Source organism: Ascaphus truei, chromosome 4 (assembly GCF_040206685.1).
Source record: "Ascaphus truei isolate aAscTru1 chromosome 4, aAscTru1.hap1, whole genome shotgun sequence".
Taxonomy (NCBI): domain Eukaryota; kingdom Metazoa; phylum Chordata; class Amphibia; order Anura; family Ascaphidae; genus Ascaphus; species Ascaphus truei.
The window spans coordinates 394,832,388-394,847,921 of record NC_134486.1 but is presented as its reverse complement, the minus strand read 5'-3'; the positions used below and the strand labels follow the sequence as shown (position 1 = coordinate 394,847,921).

Below are 15,534 nucleotides of genomic sequence, written 5' to 3'. Positions count from 1 at the left end.
CATTTCATTCTGCGACTTCTGTACATGCCAAAGCAGCCAGTTTGGCAACGACAACTTCGGAGCTACTAGAATAGGCCCCTCCTATGTGTCCAGTTAGAACTGCTGATATCCATGCCCATTAAAGGGCCACTCTACACACATTATTACCAAGGACATTTATATTGCACACATTTGTTGATATTTTCGAGACTTTGGGCCTTTTTCAATGATATTAGAAATCGCCTATTCTTTTCAAGTCAGTGGTAGTTTTCGTATGGTTACAATGAAATCATTACTTCGAACTTTTTTTTAAATAAGGCCCTTTGTGCAAAAAAAAGGCTATAAAAGAAACAGTTTGGGTATAGTCTCCTAAGAGGCGACATACTGCGGTAAATACCCATTTTTTGTATGCAAATGTAATCACTCTGTGTGATTACTATGGCCTTAGGAGGTGAACTATGTGGGCGCCCACAGATTTAATGCCCCTTACCCATCACATGGTGCTGGGTAACTAAGAAGCATCATAGCCCAGCCCTCTTCCTCTTGTGATAGTAATGTCATTACAGGATATATATAGTATTGAATTGTTTCTAGAGGGTCATGTTCCAGGAGGATTTGAAGAGGAGGGACGTCACTGTGAATAGTGTATATAGGTTGTAATACAGATGAGTCTAGAATATAGGGTAAGGATCCCGTTTATAGTTAGGGACAGTGCCCTATTAAGCGTCCCCACTAATGGCTACATAGTACTCTCATGATTCACTTAGAGGAAGCCTATGCCTCGAAGGGGTTCTCCAAGCCGCAGCCCCGAGGCATAGCTGGATCAGCCCAATCGGAGGGTCCATAGATGACTCTCATCCAGAAGGCCATGAGATGGCATTTAGTACCCAAAATGGGGTTACTGACAGCAGTCGAAGAGATAGATGTAAAAGACCCAGCAGGTGCCCACAGGAGATGAAACGCTATCGACGTTACACAGCAGAGTGATCAATTAGGTAACCCATAAGCATTCAATTCTTAGCACATCCCTAGTGGGTTGAGATTGGGGCAGCTATGTAAGAGAATACAAACAGTGGACACTAATGAGGCTATTCTAGATGTACTGAATATGTTGTGATTTGAGACATTATCAATGGTGATTAATAAAGATGCTCCATAGAAGAGTAACCCATAACACCCATACTAGAAAAAACTATCTCACACACAGTGCTTGTAGCAAAGAAACACTCTAATTGTACTAGGTTAAAATGTATACAAATTGGTAGCAAGATACAGGATAACATGAAAAACCAGCATCCCCACCAAAAAACTCAAAGCAGGAGATCCAGATACTGGGACAGGGCTGGGGAGAAAAAAGGGGAACACATAAGCATACACATGGGGAACAAAAGCACAAGTCAAGCCAAAAAGTAGGCTAAATACAGTAGCCAGGATCACAGGCATTACAGACAGGAGGAATAGACCAAATATAAGGGTGCCCCCCCTATAGAATAAGGCCCACAGAGCTTCCAAAATTCATTGAGCTCATAGTATATTTTGTCATAGTTTATTAGATATTATGCTGAGGTTTAGCTTAACTGTTGACTTGCACTTTTTAGAAGTTGCCCAATGTGCTGATGTTTGAGAGTGGTAGGCAGGAACTGGAAAATAACTTTGAAGCCAATGTGTATAGTACATGTATACAGTACATGTATGTGTAGGATCAGTGAATGTTTGGGAGGCACAGTAGTGTGTTTTTAACATACAGTAGGGTAGGCTTTGTTTGTATAGAATTTAAGTGAGAATCTTTATATTCCGGGATATTGTGTGACTTTGTTAGGACAAATGTGATTTGGGGTTGGAATGGGGTGTGTTTGTGGTTTTATCCCTACATAAACCATACAGTTAGCTAGCTATGATCCATGTAGATCAATTTATAGGAAGTTATCATGTGGGACTGAACCGGATGGGATAATTAGCCAGTGAAAGTTCTATTTAGTCACCAGATTTTGATAATATAGCAACCAGCACATAGTTAATTGCTCAACCTAATCACAGCACAGCAAAGTATATACACATCACATTAGTGTTGCACATTATTCAATGATAATGATGAAACTATTTTCACAACCTGTATTATGTGGTGATCCATGATGTAAATGACATCTGTGTTCACTAATACAATTGTATTTCCTACAAACGTGTAAGTTGAGATTGCTTCTTAGGAGTATGTACTGTAAGTCACTTGGCAGATGTGTCTGTCTTTTGGTGATGGGTTTTGATGTATTTTTGATAGTGTCTGTGCAGGATAAAAAATACTGACACATATCCCAACCACTATTTATCTCATTTAATGCTGAAATCCATTATTATTCATTATTTTATTTATTTTGCTGTGTATTGTGGCAAAACAATGGAAATCCTGCCTATCACGTGAAGTTAAACCACAAAGGGCATGTCCAACACTTACAATCTTTAGCTAGTATCTTAAATTGGGCTTCCACTACTTTGTCTCTTTCATTTTTATTATGTGTATACGACTTCTACATTTTAAAGGACCGTTTTAAGCTTTTAGCAGATCTCCTGTAGGTAGGTGGAGATCACAAACTTCCAAAACATACAGTAAATTACAAGCCTCAAAATGTTTATGTTGTTTTGTGAATGCTAATTCAGTGTGTGCTGCTGGATATGGCAACTTCTATCATCTTTCACCTGGTGGACCTTCCCAAGCACATCTGCAGTCATTCAAGAATAACACAGCTGTATCGTGCATGAGGTGAGTCTGTGTATTCTACAAGTGCAATACTATCAAGTAAAGGAGGCCAGGCCAAAAAGACACGTCTTTAGTGCTTTACACTTTCACAGACAGGGAGGGAAGGAACATGTGTATGAAATTATTGATGGTTATTTACTGACCCGTGCACGGCTATCATCCTATTCAGATCTGTAACTGTTACATACTGTACGCCTATAACATATATTATCTCTTACTGTGCATGCATTGTCGTGCATATAAAGTATAACCTGCTCACTTAATGTAACCAAGTATTTGTAACCATGTATTTGTCATCATAACTGCCCAGGACATACTTGAAAACGAGAGGTAACTCTCAATGTATTACTTCCTGGTAAAATAGTTTATAAATATGTAACGGGTTTTCCCCCCCAATCGCAGATTATACTGTGTGGGTGCAGGAAACATATATCGTTACTCAGTGTGGTGCATAACCTGTTGGCTGACAGGAGGGCTGAGCTTCCGCCACGGGGAAACCTGGGGAACAATATTAGCATATACCCTACAATGATGCAGCGCCTCCACCTGCGACGGCTCCCGCCAGAGGGGGAGTGGTTCCACGCAGGACAATACCCAATAATCACATACCACTAAATGTGTAAGAACGAATACCTCTTTACTGATTACTAGAACATATAAGTCAAACATGTAGTAACAGGTGTCCCTCTCTAAAGGTAACCCGACTCAACGTTTCCCAAAGGTTAACTATAACGGACACCACGGTGGGTTTCCACACTTTATGCGTCTCGGCGGACGCTACCATCCCAACAAAATAATCCCACCCTCAAGTCCAATGAGTCCCACCCAATGTCTTGCACTCCCAATTCATAGACCAGCGTATATGTATTTGTGTGTGACTGCGCAGCCACTATGTCAAATGATAGACCTGGTTGGTGCACATGGGTTGTGGTGTTACCTGCCCGGGCTTCAGCCCCGGGTGCTGCTACTCCGCAATGGAATCGCTGGATGTCCTCCAAAGGTGAGGTGAATTCCAGCGTGGATAATATCACCGCTTCTTCCGTCGTCTGTACTTTAATGATAACCCGGTTGATGTCCACAGGCTGCAGTCACTCCGCACAGAGCCTCCGCACTTATAGTCTTAAGATCCCTGTAAGCCCAAGCGTAGGCCCAAGCCTCTCGGCGGAAAGTGCAGCGTCCGCTGGATTCCTCACTGGCTTCTAGTTAAGGGGCAGGTCCCTAACCTAGGGCCGGTCACTATCTCACACCGCTAGGGTGGCTCAGGGCTCTCTGGGGCCTAGGGGAGTACTGGCCTAGTGCTCGGAGTCATGGACTCCAGCACCCTACTTCGTACTCCTTGCCGCTCCAGTCGCCGACTGACTACGTAGTTCCTGCGCGCGAAATATATCTCTGGTTGCCAACAGAGATCCTCCTTCCTTATTGGCTAGTCCTTCGCGGGCTTTCTGGACCTAAACTGCGCAGACGCGATCTTCCTGTAGTCCTGAAGTGCTCCTGCTTCTAACAATGGCGGCGCCCTGCTCCGCGAACCGGCGGAACCACCACAACGCTATACCGGCCGCAACCCTTAGTGCTACTCGGCTCGCATATTACAGGGGAGAAGGTAATACCGCAGGGGACCTGGCTACATCCTCCCCCCGGTAAAATCCCCAACGTCCTCGCTTGGGACATCAATATCATAACTATATACTGCATTTATATAATGAAAAATGCATTGGAGACATAACTTGCACATGCATGACTCTACACAATGTTACACAACTCCGTGAGCATCACAATCACAGATTGGATCTTGCTCTGAGAACACTGCTGAGCCTCATAATGGGGTGCCCCCATCTGATCATAGGCTACCCGAGTTGGAGGGTACCTGTTTCTTTGGCTCCTTCTGAGCTGTTCTTCAGCAACTCCCTCGGGGGAGTAATAAGTACAGTCCTGAGGCTCAGCCTCTTCCCTTGAGGGGAGAAATGTCTCTGAATAGTCTCTGTTAGGAACAAAGCTCGGGCTCTGTGTATCCAAAGGCTGGCCTGTTGGTGCCACCTTAGTAGGCGTTGGCCTACAGGGCCCTTTACCCGTAGCTTCTCCGGGAGATGCCCCTTCTGTAGAGGGGTCCCTTTGAGAGGGTCCCTCCAATGGGTCGCCAGTAGTGTCAGAGGGGGTCTCATTATGGACAGTCTCTTGACCCTGCTCTGGTAAATCGGGCTCACCGTTGAGCGGTGTGGCCAATATCTCAATCTCTTCATCTTCTACTTGAGGAATGGGAAGAAGATGATTGCGGTGCCATACCTTTACCCGGCCGTTAGTGTCTTTGATACGATAGACCGGGAGGCCGGGCATTTGGGATTCTATCTCATACACTCCATCCCTCCAACGGTCTGCCAGTTTATGTTTTCCTGGGATGCCTAAGTTCCGAAGCAACACAGCATCTCCTGGCCGAAGTTCCCGATATCGGACTTTATGGTCGTATCGCCTCTTATTATCAGCATTGAGCTTAGCGGTGGATTTCTCTGCCTGCCGATATGCCTGTTGCAAGCTGTCTTTGAGTCGTTGCACATATTTAAAATGGGTAGCATTATGTATCCCATCCGTGGAGATTCTAATACCCACATCCACTGGTAATCGGGCTTCTCTCCCAAACATCAGGAAGTACGGGGAGAACCCGGTTGACTCGTGTCGGGTGCAATTATACGCATGCACCAAGGTTTCTACATGTCGACTCCACTCCGATTTCTGGGCGCTCTGTAGGGTTCCGAGCATGTCTAACAATGTCCGATTAAACCGCTCTGGTAGGGCATCTCCTTCGGGGTGATATGGGGTCGTTCGGGATTTTGCAATGTTCAACATTCGTAGCAGTTCCCTGATCAAGGTACTCTCGAAGTCCCGCCCTTGGTCAGAGTGGAGGCGGTTTGGAAGGCCGTAATGTACAAAGTATTTTTCCCATAATATCTTTGCCATGGTGATGGCTTTTTGGTCTTTAGTAGGGAAAGCTTGAGCATAACGCGTGTAGTGGTCTGTGATAACCAGCACATTGCATATCCCCCGGCTATCCGGTTCAATACACAGGAAGTTCATACACACAAGGTCCATGGGGCCCGAACTTTGCAGATCACCCATGGGGGCCGCTCGGGTGGGCAGGGTTTTTCTCTGTACACACCGGGTGCATCGGCGACAATGACGCTCAACGGCCTCTCGCATTTTAGGCCAAAAAAAACGATCTCGGACCAGCCCAAAGGTCTTATCGGTACCAAGGTGTCCATGATCATCATGTAGAGCCTTCAGCACCAGAAATTGTAGGTTCTTAGGGAGGACTAGTTGTCTTCTATCCGGGTGGTTGTGGTACTGGACCACCCGGTAGAGTAAGCAATTGTCTATTTCGAAATGGTCCCACTACCGCATGAGTAGGGCTACCAAGTTTTTGGGGGCACACTTAAGCAGGGCCGGGTTCTCCTTTATTACGGCTCTCCGGATGATACCAATAATAGGGTCTTGCACTTGGTAATCTACTAGGTCCTTCCACCATAGTACTTTATCAGGCGTGATATTCATCCCTTTGGGATCACAGTAAGCGTCTGGGACAGCCTGCGACCGACATCCCAATGAATCGACCACTCTTAATTCTGAGAACGCCACTTGGTCATCGATGATAGCGGCCATGCTACACATAGCTCGCACTGCGGGCCCAGGCAGTTCTTCCCATTCCTCGTCATCTGGAATAGCACTTAGCCCGGGTCTTCGGGAGAGGGCGTGCGCTCCGACATTCAGGGGTCCTGGCTTTTACTTCATGGAGAAGTTGTAACTGTTCAGGGCGGCCAACCAGCGGTGTCCGGCAGCGTCCAGTTTGGCTGAGGTATTGACATAAGTAACGGGATTGTTATCGGTCCTTACTTCGAAAGCAACCCCGTACAGGTAATCGTGTAGCTTCTCGGTAATAGCCCACTTGAGAGCCAGGAATTCCAACCTGTGGACGGGGTATCTCTGCTCGCTGGGTGTCAAGCTGCGACTGATGTAAGCCACAGGCCGCAGACCCTCAGGATGCTTCTGGTGCAGGACGGCGCCCAGTCCATTTAAACTGGTATCCACATGCAGGACGTATGGCTGCTCGGGGTCCGCATATGCAAGCACGGGCGCCTCGGTCAGGCATCCCTTTAGTTTCAGGAAGGCTTGCTCACACTCCGATGTCCATTGGTCACCGAACGGTTGGCTAGCCGATACAGCCTTCTTCCCGGTCTTTGAAGGGTATATTTTCAATAGGTTGTTCAGGGGCTTAGCCTTCTCGAGTATCCTTCCACAAAGCGGCGGTAATACCCACAGAATCCTAGGAAGGACCGCAACTCTGTGACGTTCTCGGGGTGAGGCCAGTTTACTACGGCCTCTACCTTGGCAGGATCAGTGGCGATCCCCTTGGCGGACACTATGTGTCCCACGTAGGTCACCGATGTGTGGCAAAAACGGCATTTGTCTAGGGATAATTTCAACCATTCGTTCCCCAGACGGTCGATTACCTTAAATAACCGCTCTTCGTGTTCCTCTAAAGTTCTCCCGAAGACGATAATGTCATCCAGGTATACCAGACATTCCCGTGGAACCATGTCCCCGATAGTCTTTTCCATCAACCTCTGGAACGTGGCCAGCGCCCCACATATAACTTGGGGCATACACTGGCGACACACTTTATTCGAGCTCGGCTAGTCCCACGAATTCGGGTATACCCGGGTGTATTGAGGTTTGTGACTGTTTTCTGCCCGAGTGCATTGAGTTATTTTCCAAGCAGGGATTGAAGCATTTTATTCCTGCTGGCTTCAATTCTGCACAGTATATATATATATACTGCATTACAATTCATGAATTTATGCCATCTGGTAGACACGCGAAGCATTGCAGCCTATTAAATCCTAATCATTATCATTTAACAGATCAGCCGCCCATCAGCCAGGCATGAACCCAGGCTGGGAAGGCAAATGCAACGGGGCTTGTCAGAGGTGAGGAGCGGCGCATTCCAGGTATCTGCCAGGTACATACCGGGTATTTGCTCGAATAAAGTGTGTCGGTGCAGTACGGGTGAATTGATAGAATCCCAAGGGGCAGACAAAAGCAGTTTTTTCTTGATCCTCCGCGCTCATAGGCACCTGATAGTACCCGGATCGGAGATCGAGCACACTGAACCACTGACTTCCATTTAGCGCGTTCAGTATTTCTTCGATGCGCGGGAGGGTGTACTGATCCAGTATCGTGCGGTTGTTCAATGTCCGATAATCAATACACAGTCGTACGGCTCCATTCTTTTTACGCACCACCACGATGGGGGACGCATATGGGCCCCGAGACTCTATCAAGATCCTGGACTCTTCCATATCATGGAGAACATTCCTCACGTCGTCTATATTTCGTGGGGCGAGGTGGCGCGACCGTTCTCGGAACGGGGTGATATCACTCAATCGGATGGTATGTTGGGCACTGCGACTACACCCCACATCCATCTCACTCGTGGAGAACACAGGTCGTCGTTGGGTCAGCTGCGCGACCAGTCGTTCTTTCCACTGAGTAGATAGTGTCGACTCACCGAAATTGAAATTCATTTCAACGGACCGCTCACCCGCGGCCGCCGCCTTCACCTCTGGTGTGTCTATGACAGGGCTGACCGGATATATGCTCCCCAACTTCTGTCCGGCATCCAACTCCATCGGAAAGGGGGAGATATTCTCTACATACACGTGGGTTCGGCGGGGGATCTTAGTGGTCCATTCCCTCACCTCGGGTAGTATCTTATACCCTCTCTAGACTTCTTCCTCCGGGGTACTCTCCAGAGAGAACAGCTGATCCGCCCCATCCCGGTCCGGGTAGCAACACCAGACGGGCAGTCTCCGCACTCCCCCCGGTAATATGGTCGTCAGTCCAGACTGGCGATTGTATAAGTCCCCATGTCGTTCCAGGGCATAAATCCGTTGGCACTCGTCTCGTAGCACTGGGTCTAGAAGAGCGGTGGCTAGGGGTAATTCGTTAGTCTCTTTTAGGTACTGCCGGAACACTGCTTGTACTACACTGGCGACACACTTTATTCGAGCTCGGCTAGTCCCACGAATTCGGGTATACCCGGGTGTATTGAGGTTTGTGACTGTTTTCTGCCCGAGTGCATTGAGGTATTTTCCAAGCAGGGATTGAAGCATTTTATTCCTGCTGGCTGCAATACTGCACAGTATATATATATATACTGCATTACAATTCATGAATTTATGCCATCTGGTAGACACGCGAAGCATTGCAGCCTATTAAATCCTAATCATTATCATTTAACAGATCAGCCGCCCGTCAGCCAGGCATGAACCCAGGCTGGGAAGGCAAACGCAACGGGGCTTGTCAGAGGTGAGGAGCGGCGCATTCCAGGTAACTGCCAGGTACATACTGGGTATTTGCTCGAATAAAGTGTGTCGGTGCAGTATATCCGCGTTAGTGCCTAGAATAATCGGGTACTTGCATTGGCCTTGGGGTTCTGGGCATACCAAGGCCGCTAATTGCATGGGGTGTCGTTTCCCGGTGTTCAGCTGGAGTATTTCCATCTGCACCTGTACAATTCCAGTGATAGGGTAGTCTTCATTGCTTTGCCCTCGTACGGTCACGTGCTCAGCCGTGCGCAGGGTACAGTGCCGGAGGTGCTGTTCGTAGAACGGATGATATATGATGGTCACTTGCGACTCTGTATCCAGTAGGTCCAAGGCGTAGATCCCTTCTACTAAGACGGGTACAATTGCTGCAGGGCCTACTTGGCTGTACGACCCTCGGTTGGAGGGGTCCGTCTGGGCCTCGGTATCGGCCGGGGCTGAGGGGTTCCCTTGAGGGGTTTCCCCGTCAGGTTCGTTTGGCTCGCGCCTGGCAAACCATCGTCCGAGCTGGGTTGGGTCGAGTGGAAGTTTTGTCTTCGGGGCGTTCCTCATCTTCTGGGCAGGCCCGAGTGAGATGGCCTTTCTTACCGCAGGTGTAGCAAAGGCGGTCCCTTGATTCCGGATGGCCACGGTACGGGGGCGGGGAATTTCGACTCGGCCTAGCTTTGGGGACCGCACCCTTAGGGGCGACTTCCTCTTCTGGAGTCGCGGGATTCTTGGCTTTAGCCCCAGTGGCTTTAGGCGGGTCACTGGGGGTGGACTCCTTACTTTTGGCGGGAGTATGCAACCGGCCATATGCCTCATGCTTATTGATCTCATCTACTAGATCTTCCCATATCAGCTAGGGGGTTCGTTCCGCATCAGGGAGCATTTGACCAGGAGGGCGATAGGGTTGTCGGGCAGGGCTCCTTTCTGGAATTGATTCCAACAATACTCGTCCACCTGAGTGGATTTGATCTGATCTCGTTTCCGCATATCCCATAGGACTTTCCTAATTCGGTGGAGATAGACAGACAGATCCTCCCCCGGCTTCTGGCGAAGATTGAGGTACCTCAGCATCAGTTGACCTTCATCCTCGGTCCGCCCGTAGGCACGCTCGAGTGTCTCCAACATTTTCTGAGCAGTGATGTCTGCATGTTGATCTTTAGCCAGCCGTATAGTGATGGAAGCGGGGGTCCGTAGACACTCCATTATGCGTTGTTGTTTGACTAGCTCAGGACATGTCCACTCCTCCACCACCTGTGAGGTATATTCTATCCAGGCGTCGAATGCCTCTTCGCTCGTTGGTGTCGGTTTAGTGCCTGAAAAGGTCTTCAATTTACGATATTGTTGTTGCATTGATGCGTCAGCCCTGGCTCCTCCCAACTCGGCAAGACTTTGAGCTAACATTTGAATCTCATTTCTTCCGCTAGTCGGGACCGGTGTAATACTGAGCGGCGGGCTGTGGTCGGCAGCGGTGCCTACTATAGACTCGCAATAGCTCTCAGAGGTAGAAGACGAGGCGCACATATCCACCTCCTCTAAGTTCTTGTGAGAGCTGTCAGGTTCTGACTTGATGGGCCACACGGGGTATACTACCGCACAGCTCGACTCGGCCGGGCCGTCGAACCACACACTAGATGGTCCTCGTTCTTCATTTACATCGTGCCCAATGTCCACTAATACTGAATAGTGCCCTTTGGTCTCTGTACATTGATCCACCAAGGCTAGGGCGTTTTTACAACGGAGATGCGAATGTTGGCGCAGAGCTACTCGGATGGCCATAGACGGGATGTCTATAGGGACACCGCACACCGCCAGAGTGTGGGCCGGTGGCACTTCCAGCCTCGTAGCCCACTCATACACTTCTGAGCGTGACAGGCACGGGAATACGAAGAACATTTTAGAACGTTTGTTGAATAGGGTACCCCAGGTCTAAGATCTCAGCAGCGCCTCCAAATGTAACGGGTTTCCCCCCCCCAATCGCAGATTATACTGTGTGGGTGCAGGAAACATATATCGTTACTCAGTGTGGTGCATAACCTGTTGGCTCACAGGAGGGCTGAGCTTCCGCCACGGGGAAACCTGGGGAACAATATTATCATATACCCTACAATGATGCAGCGCCTCCACCTGCGACGGCTCCCGCCAGAGGGGGAGTGGTTCCTCGCAGGACAATACCCAATAATCACATACCACTAAATGTGTAAGAACGAATACCTCTTTACTGATTACTAGAACATACTGCACCGACACACTTTATTCGAGCAAATACCCGGTATGTACCTGGCAGATACCTGGAATGCGCCGCTCCTCACCTCTGACAAGCCCCGTTGCATTTGCCTTCCCAGCCTGGGTTCATGCCTGGCTGATGGGCGGCTGATCTGTTAAATGATAATGATTAGGATTTAATAGGCTGCAATGCTTCGCGTGTCTACCAGATGGCATAAATTCATGAATTGTAATGCAGTATATATATATGTACTGTGCAGTATTGCAGCCAGCGGGAATAAAATGCTTCAATCCCTGCCGGAAAATAACTCAATGCACTCGGGCAGAAAACAGTCACAAACCTCAATACACCCGGGTATACCCGAATTCGTGGGACTAGCCGAGCTCGAATAAAGTGTGTCGCCAGTGTATAAGTCAAACATGTAGTAACAGGTGTCCCTCTTTAAAGGTAACCCGACTCAACGTTTCCCAAAGGTTAACTATAACGGACACCACGGTGGGTGTCCACACTTTATGCGTCTCAGCGGACGCTACCATCCCAACACAATAATCCCACCCTCAAGTCCAATGAGTCCCACCCAACGTCTTGCACTCCCAATTCATAGACCAGCGTATATGTATTTGTGTGTGACTGCGCAGCCACTATGTCAAATGATAGGCCTGGTTGGTGCACGTGGGTTGTGGTGTTACCTGCCCGGGCTCCAGCCACGGGTGCTGCTACTCCGCAATGGAATCGCTGGATGTCCTCCAAAGGTGAGGTGAATTCCAGCGTGGATAATATCACCGCTTCTTCTGTCGTCTGTACTTTAATGATGTCCACAGGCTGCAGTCACTCCACACGGAGCCTCCGCACTTATAGTCTTAAGATCCCTGTGAGCCCAAGCGTAGGCCCAAGCCTCTCGGCGGAAAGCGCAGCGTCCGCTGGATTCCTCACTGGCTTCTAGTTAAGGGGCAGGTCCCTAACCTAGGGCCGGTCACTATCTCACTCCGCTAGGGTGACTCAGGGCTGTCTGGGGCCTAGGGGAGTACTGGCCTAGTGCTCGGAGTCACGGACTCCAGCACCCTACTTCGTACTCCTTGCCGCTCCAGTCGCCGACTGACTACGTAGTTCCTGCGCGCGAAATATATCTCTGGTTGCCAACAGAGATCCTCCTTCCCTATTGGCTAGTCCTTTGCGGGCTTTCTGGACCTAAACTGCGCAGACGCAGCTCCCTGTAGTCCTGAAGTGCTCCTGCTTCTCGCGCATGCGCAACGCCCCTAACAATGGCGGCGCCCTGCTCCGCGAACCGGCGGAACCACCACAACGCTATACCGGCCGCAACCCTTAGTGCTACTCGGCTCGCATATTACAGGGGAGAAGGTAATACCGCAGGGGACCTGGCTACAAATAAATAAATAAGGTAAGATCAATACCATTTTGTTTAATGGTTGTATTCAATTAGAACTGTAAGGCTTAGTAAACATGGCCCTATGTGTCCTCAGCATCTAACTTTTTCTAATGAAAACATTTGCCTCTAACACTGAAGGGGTTATTTTGATACCTGAGCTAAGGATATGGGACAGAGAAAAGAAAAGCCTCTCAGTTATCCTTTACTGTATGTGTCCATTTTAATATATATTTATTGGAGGATGATTATGAACCAAAGTATTAGTTTGCACTGCACAGTTACGCCGTCACTGTTGCAGTATACAGTGGCGGCCAACTTTAACCTCCTGTGGCCGCCACCGCGGGATTTTTAAAAACGCGGGCAGATGCGGCGTTTTTTCGGCTGTTTTCCGGCACCGCAGGCGCTTTCAATGTTAAGCGCCATTAGCGCTTGTCTGATGATGCGGCCGACGCGTGGAAAAGCCAGAGACAAATTGAAAACATCCCCGCATTTTTACGGGTAAGTAGGAGGATAGGAGGGGCTGCAGCAGCATGCACAGTCTGTTCCGGTGAGCTGTTCTTTGTCCATTGAAGGAGACTGGTACAATCCGTATCACATGGTTAGAAGATAAAGCAGAACTACTTTGTGTTCTTTTCATTGGACAGCTCGGTCTGAGGAGGCTTCTTGATTGAAGAAAAGTGATGTGACATGTTATGACTGTGACACGGGTCTCCATCACTTCGAACATTTCTTTATTTCATCTTCCCATGCTCCAGTGTCCTATACTGAAGAATTTCCATTCAATCGGTGGAAACAAACAGGTATGATCACACGAACATGCAAGAGTAATTTTAATTAATAATTGGCCATCATTTCTGAAAGAAGAATTCACTTAATTAATTCAATTGACTGTTATTAACAACTTGTTTAAATAATTTATAGTGTTCAGAGAGAAGCCAGCACACGGGCTTAAACACAGTGCTTTAATGACCAAAGTAGCATTTTGTTTAAGCCCGTGTGCTGGCTTCTCTCTGAACATTGACTACTACTGGGACTCTCGGAACACCCTGAAGCCCATGCACCAGCAGCTACTGTAAGTACCCTACCTTAACCTCTGTATACTGAGTGCTTGCATTCTCGTTACTGCATAAATAATATACAGATCATGGTACAATTAATATACAGGAAAGGAAGTAAGAAGGAAAGGAATGAAGGGAAGGGAGAAAGGAAGAACATATTCGGAACTATGATTAACTTGCATTTTCTGCAGTGGTTTAGGCATATTTGAGTGTTAATCCACCACATGCCTGAAACAAATATCATTTATTTCCCAAATAGATCTTTCTTTAGGCTGCATCCAGAATATTAGCTTCCAAACAACAACACTGCAGCTGTGTTCCAGGGGTTTAGTGCCTGAGGGAGCAGAGGTGGGACCCAGGTATTGTAACATCAACCGTTTTGTTTAATAATTGCATTGAATTAGAACTGCACATCTTTTATTGTGGTGGTTTGGCAGCCGCCTTGCAAAGTGCTAACGTTTACTGCAAATCTCCCAATGTCTGCAACAAATTGGCAGATAAAAAAAAAAAAACTGGAAGAAATAAGAGCTGTTTACGGAAATTAGGAAAATGGCATCCCTCCTAAATGGAGAAGATTAAGATACTTTAGTGTCGCGAACAGTCTGGTTAAATGATTCCCATTCTCATTTCTGGCTACGCTTGCAGTTTAAACAAAAGAGTGATTGGCTCCAGTTCAAAACACTATTAGGAAAGATTAGTAGCGACCGACGAAGAAATCATAACAGGTTAATTGTTGGTTTTTCCTTTGGTATTTATTTTAGGTTTTCTAGACGTGGAAATGTCCGCTTTAGAGATTTGAACGTTTACTCTTGCGGAGACGTCGGAAATTGATATCATTGACAGCACAGGGAACCCTTCCGTTACCGCTAGCTTATTGCTGGGTCACTTTGTTGGGAAGGTAAGTTCTGGAATTTAATCTTTTCACTCGGAGTTAGCAGGCGTAAGTAACCTTTGACCGTTCCTGTTACACCAACCGGTATTGCACAGTGTCGGCATATCAAAAACACTGTAGTTATAGCTCTGAGCTCTGGAAGGAAATTTGATCAAGTATGATTCCAGGACTCACATTTTACTTACACTATGTCTCAATCCCTCAGCATGTTTAATAACTAGGGGGGGAAAAAAGTATTTTATTGACTCTTCTAATAATAACACTGTGTTTTCTGTCCTGGAGCATATAGGTGATGGCTAGAACTATATTTCATTATTATGAATTCTCAAGAGGTTTGTACAATATACAAAATCACGGGGATAAGCTGTAGAGAATGTTGTGTACTTTTATAGTTTGAAACCTTTCTATTGAATTACTTTTAGTTTCGCATACTTTTTATATACCGTAAAAGAAATAAGGCGAGGTTATCCATGTTTACAGTAGCAACATTGTATCCGCTGCTGCAGGTTATCAGATATTCATCTTCTGATTTATGAAGCAGTTAAACAAGCTGCACCTAGGTTAAAACTTAAAAGCGGCCTTTAAAAATAGGTTATTATTATTTGTATTATTCTGCACCTATGCTTATGTTCGTGAGCTAGTTACACATTTGAGAGCAGCATAGTTAGTATGGGAGGAACACTTACAGAGTTAGGGCATGAGTAGCCTGCAGATGGTTAGTGTTGTGAGCAGGCCAGGGAGGATTGTAATAGGAAGGAAGAAATATATGAAATTATATATTTCATGTATGTAATATGAGGTCTAAGCAAAGGATCAATATTAAAGAAACAAAAGCATTACTTACCTTTCCTGTGTCTTTCTGAGAAGCTTTTAGGAGAGATTG

At 47.2% G+C, this 15,534-nt stretch overlaps 1 protein-coding gene across 1 annotated transcript; it reads right to left on the bottom strand.

The window, feature by feature from the left end:
- Nucleotides 1-9,939: 9,939 nt before the first annotated feature.
- Nucleotides 9,940-10,983, bottom strand: LOC142492442 (paraneoplastic antigen Ma3 homolog). Its single transcript, XM_075595081.1, has one exon. It carries the CDS (start codon nucleotides 10,981-10,983, stop codon nucleotides 9,940-9,942), a length of 1,044 nt encoding a protein of 347 aa, XP_075451196.1.
- Between the last annotated feature and the right edge of the window lie 4,551 nt (nucleotides 10,984-15,534).